The 8,646-nt window shown below is 40.6% G+C and overlaps 1 protein-coding gene across 1 annotated transcript; it reads left to right on the top strand.

Moving 5' to 3' along the window:
• Positions 1 to 919: 919 nt before the first annotated feature.
• Positions 920 to 1,825, top strand: SLC25A51 (solute carrier family 25 member 51; the record flags this gene model as incomplete). Its single annotated transcript, XM_084236784.1, has 1 exon — positions 920 to 1,825. Exon 1 carries the CDS (start codon positions 929 to 931, stop codon positions 1,823 to 1,825), a length of 897 nt encoding a protein of 298 aa, XP_084092910.1. The 5' UTR covers positions 920 to 928.
• Positions 1,826 to 8,646: the final 6,821 nt, after the last annotated feature.

Genomic DNA, 8,646 nt, shown 5'->3' with positions numbered 1-8,646 from the left:
ATGGTTACTGCAGCACTATTTTCAATAGCCAAGATATGGAAACAACTCAGATGCCCCAGAATAGACTACAAATAAATAGACTACAATAAATAAACCACAAAAAGTTGTGGTTTATTTACACAATGGAATATTAGTCAACAAAAAAGACAAACATGGCATTTGCAGCAACATGGATGGAGCTGGAAGGGATTATGCTAGCCAAAATTAGTCCGAAGGAAAAAGATAAATACCGGCTCTTGTCACTTATATGTGGAATGTAGAGAACTGCAGCAAATGATTAAGAAAAAGTCAAAACTAGTAAACTGACTGTAGAACTGAAGCATGCAGCAAAGAAGGGGGCAGGGGGCAAAACAGGGGGGCAGTGAACACATGGGAATGTGGTGATGGTTCATGGGTGATATGGTGCGCTAGAGCTCTGGAGACTACAATCATGTAAGCACAAATTTTTAAAAAATTAACAAATGAAAAAATAAAATGACAATGATGAGCCAATTACAGATTTCCAAATCACATTTTCATGAAATATAATTATTTTCCAAAAAAATTGAGATGAGTTTTTACTGTTTCGCAAATCTCTTTACTGTCTGCCTTAAAAGAAGGGTGGAGCCTCATATCTGCTTGTGTATTTGGTCGGTTGTGATAAGCTGTTTTGGTTGAAGTACATGCAGAAAATGAACTTCACATAGCTTGGAATAGGGAGGACCTGCTGGATCCCTAAAATGATCTCAGGGACTTTCAGGGGTCATCTGAAAACACTTTTGAAGAAGTACTGATTTATTCTAAAAGGGAAAATGTAAGTGTCCAGGAATTGGAGGAAGGATTGGGGAGAATTCCATGTATTGAACACTATCTATAAAGGTTTACCGATTGTCATTTATTATTTGTAGGTTAAAATAATTCTTCATGAAGAAGAAAGATCTTAAGCAACATGATGGATTCAGAAGCTCATGAGAAGAGGTCCCCATCAATCTTAACATCTTCAAAACAAGATCTTTCACCTCATATTGCACATGTTGGTGAAATGAAGCATTACTTGTGTGGCTGCTGTGCAGCTTTCAACAACGTAGCACTCACCTATCCCATGCAGAAGGTCCTCTTCCGGCAGCAGCTATATGGAATCAAAACCAGGGATGCAATACTTCAGTTGCAGAGGGATGGATTTCGAAACTTGTATCGTGGAATCCTGCCGCCATTAATGCAGAAGACAACTACACTGGCACTTATGTTTGGTCTGTATGAGGATTTATCTTGTCTTCTCCGCAAGCATATCAATAGCCCAGAGTTTGCAATCCGGAGCATGGCAGCAGTGCTCGCAGGGACAACAGAAGCAGTTTTCACTCCGCTGGAGAGAGTTCAAACATTGCTTCAGGACCACAAGCATCACGACAAATTTACAAACACTTACCAGGCTTTCAAGGCACTGAAATGCCATGGAATTAGAGAGTATTATCGAGGCTTGGTGCCCGTTCTTTTTCGAAATGGATTCAGCAATGTCTTTTTCTTTGGCCTTCGAGGTCCCATTAAGGAGCACCTGCCTACTGCAACGACTCACAGCGCTCATTTGGTCAATGATTTTATCTGCGGAGGTCTGTTGGGTGCCATGTTGGGAATCTTGTTTTTTCCAATTAACGTTGTAAAAGCTCGCATGCAGTCTCAGATTGGTGGGGAATTTCAGTCTTTCCCCAAGGTCTTCAGAAAAATCTGGCTAGAACGGGACAAGAAACTGACAAATCTTTTCAGAGGTGCCCATCTGAATTACCACCGATCCCTCATCTCTTGGGGCATAATCAATGCGACTTATGAGTTCTTGTTAAAGGTTATATGAAAGAAATCATCAGTTAAGTGCCATTTATCAACTGAATAGGCCTTCTCAGAAGAATGCAGTTTGACCTCGTTCTTAATTGGCCAAACACATGTTGGTGTCATAAATTTAGGGCACAGTGAATTATGGGCAAAGCTGTTTTCCTTAAGCACCAACAGATTCAGAATAAAAGGTTTCAATAGGAAAATTTAAGGGTTCTGGTTTTGGGTTTTTTGTTCCTTAAGTCGTCTGAGAACTTTAGGCTAATTGCCTGGTTAATAGCAGTCTATCTGGTAACCTTTGACAAGGAAACTAACAGCCAGGATAAAATCTTTCCTCCACACCCCTCTCTCCCCCCGCTCATCAAAAACATGACCAGCCAGAGAAAAGACTCTTAGGGCCCTGTGAATTCTCAGGCTTACTTCTGTGACTCCATTTCTTGCTTCTTTGCTCTTAGAAGAGTTGCGAAGGGTAGTCTTTGTTAAACATACGCATGGTAGAAGAGAAGAGCAGAACACAGGAGAAAAACAGCTTGCCTAGGTATAGGCGTCTCACGATAAATTGCTTGTATTTGTTTGAAACTAAGCACCTCTTGGCATGGCCATTTCCCAGACTGTTTCTGTTTAGATGAGGTGGACTCAAGCAGCTAATGAAAGCTCTCCCTTTACTTTCTAGGCTTGAAGGTTTTCTGTTTAGTTCTGAATGTGACCTTAAACCTTTCCAAAATATTAATTTCATTTATTGCCAAAAAGATGGGGAGACTTAAATTTTCGTTATTGATGTTTCATCTTGTTAAGTTCTGTATTGCATATAGATCAACTTTGTTTTAGACTCACTTTGAATTGTTATTGCCAACTTAGCAAAGAACTTCGGGGTTTTTTTTCCCTCTGCATAATAGTTCTTCATAATCAAGTATCCTGTTGTCTTGAAATTCTCCTTTTAAAGCAGACACACTTCCATAAAACCTTGATTTGGAAGTCTATTAATAGAATCCCAGATTTTTTTTTCTGGTTTGTAAATGTAACGGAGGGGGAGGGGCAGACTCAAAGGCTTTTATCCCATGGTGTTAGCTGTCAGCTTTTTAACTTTACTCTTGGAAATAGAGGCATCTATTAGGATTTTGGGAACCCATTTTTCTATTAAAATGATAAGATAGATCATGTCCTCTCAGGATATGCTGAGAGGATAAGATCTAAAGGTATTTGAAGGGTTAATATTTTAAATTGTAGAAATTGGGTGTAGTAGCTATCATACTCATCCCTTAGCTAACAAACAAAGCCTTGTCCAAGTAATCTGATTTTAAAATAATTTCTCCAGATAAATAAGGCAAAATGGCTCATACACCAATGGAGTAGTAAAATATGAAACATTCTGAAAAGATGGTTTATCAATCTTTACACATCCACGTGTGACTATGATATCAAGATTGCTTTCCAGCGTCTGACATGGCAGAGTAGTTAGGGTACTTATTATCAATTTTTCATCCTTCTGGGTAATTGCATATAAACATATGCACATACTGACCAAAATAAAATCAGGGGCTCGACTGGTGGTTTACTCAGTTTCTGAGCAGATAGTCCAAAAAAAGATGTTTACCTCTAAGTGCAGTATGGCTGGTCAAATAAAATGAATGTCCTTCTTCCAAGTGTAAAGGATCAGGAAGCAGTAAGCATTTGTGAGGCAGTGATGAAACTCAGTAGCTTTATAACAGGCCTGCCTGGCAGTGGAGTGTTGGGAATGATACTTTAGAAGCCAAGGTGCAAATCTAATGATTACAGAAAACAAGAAAACTACACCAAATAAATGTAAGTAGCATCCTTGGGCCTACTGAATATGGAGTCAGGATTTGAAGCAGGTTAAGTTTCAGAAATGAATGACTAAGGCGCTGTGGTACTTCCTCATTCACTTGCATGTGGGTCCGTGAACACTCCTGGGCATGTCTGGGTGCTCAGCACAAGGCAGGTGAGTTTGACTGGGGTTATGCCCTGCCTTGAGAACGGACTCCTGGGCCTCTGCAGCGCTTCCCTCTGTCTATACACTCCATACAGATACTAGAAGTCTAACTTCTAAAGCACTTTTGTGAGATATGTGATGTGAGAATTTGAAGGAGGGTGGTTTGGTTTCTGCTGTCTCAAATAAGTGGCATTTAAAAACAATAAATATTTTAAATGGTTTAACATTTTTGGGTTTCTTTGTCACTTTTACAGCTTTTGAAGACCAAACTACAGATGTTATCAGGGATGGCTTTATGTTGTCCTATAGAGTTCTTAATTTTACAGAAAAATTCAAAAGAACTGTGATAGCCAATGGCTTTTTCTAAACTTTAAAATAAGTTCAAAATGTGTTAAGTAAGACATTCTAACTGTCTTTATCTTTAGGATGAAACTAGTATGGTAAAATTTTTGAAAAGGCAAATATGATTAAATCATTTTATTTGAAAAGCTTTAATAGTGGCCTTTCTGGTGCATATGTGGCACAGACTGCTGATGGATGTGGGGCATTTCCATTCTTGCTTCCTATACTTCCTGTCTAATGCCACCAGAAATATGTTACGGACTCTGTTTCACACATGGTGGTATGAGCCCTCAGGACTGCACCCACAAAACAAACACAGCCTTGCCATGCTTGGCAAGTTTGTATTTTTTGTTTGTCTCAGTCGTGGTTGGAGACAGTTGGATCGTCTCAGCATTCATCTTACCTTATGGTTGGTTATATAACATCTGCTATATATTGTGAACTGTGCAATAAAACAGAATTGTATATATATAATCATTTTTGGAGACCTGAAATTCCGACTCCAACAAGGAAAATAATGGGTGGCAAATAGGACGTTTGAGATGGCTTGGTGTCAATGAAGGACTGCGGTGCCAGGGGCGTGCTGTGCTGTCAGATCGAAGGCTGGACAGGAGACTGCATTTGAAGACAGGTTAGGAACTCAGACTTGGTTTCTTTTCAATGAAAATATTTGTTTTCTCATTGTGCAAATATATGCATATCAAAGACTTGAATAGGCTTTCTCCCTACATTTGAGGAGTTTTGTTTATAATGCTGTCTTTTTTGCTTAATATTAAATATTTGCTTACCTAAATGGTTCCCAAATTGTGTATATTGGTGGGGGGGGGCGGGTCCTATATGTTTCCTCTTTTCAAGATTCCTCATTGAAAGTGGGTAAGCGCACGAAGCTGTTTTTGTTTGATATTTGAGTTTTGTGACTGAGTTTCAATGAAATATTATGTTTCAGAGTTAACATGCTTTTGTTTTGGTAATTCTGTTTGGAATAAAGTTTTTTTTAAGTCCATGGTATTTGGTCTTCTCTTTGGTTGGCTAATTTCTCATCCTGGTGCTTCCCGGTGTGGCACATTGGCTTATCAGTCTGTTTGTGGGTACTACCTTGACACGCTGCCTTGACTTGTGGCAGCTTCATCTGGTAACTAGAGGCAGAGCATTCCTTCACTCACTGATTTGTCAAGAGGGGTTCCAGATAAGTTAATTTTTTGCATAGTTTGTAAGATATTTTTCTCAAATCAAGCAAAATTCCCTGCGGAGTATGAACTGCCTTGGTAAATGCAGTGTGCGAGTCATTTCTGTTGGAATAGTCATGCCTGCCCCCAAGCTGGATGCTGTGCTTTTTCTCTGTGTTGATACCCACTTGTCTTCATAGCTGGGCCTTTCTGCTCTGCTAATGTGATATTAGCAGCTCTGCCTTTGGTTTTAATGTTCAATTTTAAGGTGTCTGTGTCTAGGAATGGTTGAGGTTGGCTGATGAACAGATAGGTGAGGAAGCAGTTGCCGTAGAACTAAAACTCGAGGGGAGAAAGTCATCTAATTGATAAAGGGACTGTTTTACATATTGTCTGGTGAAATGCCATTTTGACTCACTACTGTGGCCCCTGTAAAGGAGGCTGTTGAGAGCTTTCATCAGGGTGTGACAGGGAAGAGGCGGGGCTGCAGCCCATTCCCTGTCTCCAAGATACTGGCTCCCAAATGCATTTAGCATCTGAAGTTGCTAATAGTGAATCTAAATTCTCATCTCCCTTCAGTCCATCCTTCACATTGCTGTCAGTTTTTTCTAATGAAATGATCCATTAGATCATTTCTGCCTCCCTGTCAGGTCCAGCTAAATCTACAGCCTGCACCCACTCTGCACAGGGCACTGCCCCTTCCCCGATTCACTCGGGAACTCCTTTTGAGGCTTCAGGACTCCGCTGGCTGGGGCTTTCAGGACTAAGTGCTGAATGCTGTTCTGCTGCCATGGGCCTGCTGTTCACAGCACTCACCTGTTTTAATGACAGATGACTCAATTACCTGAAGTCCGGGTGTCCAGATAACATCACACTGGGTGTTAGGTCTTCAGTATATGAATTCGGGTGGGAGCGTCCACAGCCGTTTATGAGCTAAATGATGAAGCTTCTCTGTTCTCTCATTTACCTTTACTACCTCAGCTATCCTTCAAGAAATGTCTAGCTGATTTAAGACCAAAGAACATGTGCATAAGTCAGGATTCAAATGCAGTTTCTCCATTTTTCTTATCCCTCTTGGCACTTTTCTGAATTTGAAATTCAGAGGGATGAGGTTGACAGGGTAAGAAAAGAGTGTTGATCATTGCTTTGATACTTACAGGAACTGTGAAGGCAGGAACTTTTTTACAGCAAACCACTTCTGTAGTTGCTCTCTGCCTTTTATCAAGAGGAATTTAGTTCGGGAAACATAACTAGTCATTATTATTTAGCCATTATCAGTCAGCAATTACTTGCACCTCAGCATACACCAAAAAAAAAAGGGGTAGGGGGAATGCACTTAGTTACTGCGACCTTACCTAATTGTTTCAAATGATACTAGGGAAAAACCTCATTTCTCGGGCCTCCTCAGTGGCGCAGCGGTTGAGCGCTGGGTTGCGAAGCTGCCTGCAGCCTCCGCGGCGCCAGTTCAATCCCCGGCTGCTCCCCGGCCACCAGAGGAGGGTCCCACATGGCGCGCAGACCTCTCCTGCCGCCCGCTGCTCCCCTCAGCAGTGTACTTCAGTCCTTCTGCCTGCTCTGCTCCCCGCTCTGGCTCTGGTGAATTCTCTCACCCTCCCGCGCTTCTGACTGTACCCAGTGCATGTATAAACAAACAAACAAATAAATAATAAAATAAAACATGCCTCTTTAAAAATATATATATATATAAAAAAAAACAAAAAACAAAAAAAACAAAAACCTCATTTCTCTTCTAAGACATATCTACTAATAGGTGGCTCCTGGTATGTATTTTCTCCTTCCTGCCAGAACGAAGCTTCAGGATTTTATCTCTTTCATATTTTCCCAGGGGACGAGTGATTAAACAAACCGCCAGGTTTTCTTGGCTCCTCAATAAATAGTTTTGACAAGGACAAACAGATAGTAGGAAAAGATGGTTATGTGTGGGTTATGTAATCTGTGCGTAAAATAGGGAGGTGAAGAGTAAAAAAGTGAGTGGGTTAGGGCTTGGTTTGGAGATAACAGATTATTTGATATGGTTTTTTTTTTAAGATTTATTTATTTATGCATACAAGAACTGGGGTACAGGCCAGAGATGTGAGTAGTGAGAGGATTCACCAAGACAGAGTGGAGAGTAAAACAGGCGGACTGAAATATTCCGCTGAGGGGAGCAGCCTGTGAGACAGGAGAGGTCTGCTGTGCCATGTGGGTAGCTCCTTGGCTGCGGATTGAACTTATGCAGCTGCAGTGGCTGGTGATAGCTTGATAGCACTGTCTTTAACCCCTGCACCATAAGGGAGGCCCTGAGAGACTTAGTTTCTAAGGAATTTGTCTTTTAAAAATTATGGGGACTATATAGTGTGATTCTATTCATATGGCATTCTAGAAGAGGAAACTCTGTAATGGAAAAAAAATTGGTTGCGTCTGGGAGGGGGGGTGAAGAGACTGGCTGGAAAGGGCATGAGGAAGCTTTCTGGGGTGATGGTAGTCTATCTTGATAGGTGTTTGTGTTGCACAGCAGGTATATGTATTTGTCTAAACGTAGTGATCATGCAGTTATTATGTGTGTACTTCCTATGGAAATTTTACAAGAGAAAAATACCTTTAGTTGATGATGTGTGTGTTGCTAAGGGTTTTTACAAGGATAGGTACAAATACCTGCAATATATTTAAAATGCATCCAAAAATAAAGATAGGCTCTCTTTTCTCATTCCCCTTGTAAACAGCTTCTTTAAAATTAAGACACATCGAAGAGGGGAGTAAAAAAAATAAGACAAATTGGTGAAATAGAGAATTAGTTAACATAAAACAAGCATAGTAAAATGTTAATGATAGAGTCTTGGTAAATGATGTCACTGTGAAATTCTTTGAAGTTTGCTGTGTGTTGATAAACATTTTCATAATGTTGGAAAAATAGTGATCACAATATTTGATGTCAGCAATATATTGAGAAGCTGTTTAATTCTTTTTTTTTTTTAAGATTTATTTTTTTTATCTATGCATATAAGAACTGGAATGTAGGCCGTAGGTGGGGAGTGAGAGGATTCACCAGACACAGAGTGGGGAGCAGAGCAGATGGATCTACAGAAATACACTGCTGAGGGGAGCAGTGAGCAAGACAGGAGGGGTCTTCTGTGCCATGTGGGTAGCTCCCTGGCCAGGGATTGAACTCATGCTGCAGTGGCTGGTGATAGCTTGATAGGGTTGACTAGCCCCTGTGCCACCAGGGAGACCCTGTTTAATTCTTTTAGTGTGTGATTTTTAGATTGCCATGAAGTCATAGGATACTACAGAAATATTTGCTAGAGGAGAAAGAAAGCCCATGGCTTAGTAATTCCTTTAGCTTCTCTATTAATCACCACGTGGCAGCCATCTCCCTCTTCTCAG

The sequence above is a fragment of the Talpa europaea genome (assembly GCF_964194135.1).
Source record: "Talpa europaea genome assembly, chromosome: 7".
In the NCBI taxonomy this organism is placed as follows: Eukaryota; Metazoa; Chordata; class Mammalia; order Eulipotyphla; family Talpidae; genus Talpa; species Talpa europaea.
The sequence above is the reverse complement of the archived record's forward strand: the minus strand, read 5'-3'. Positions and strand labels throughout refer to the sequence as shown.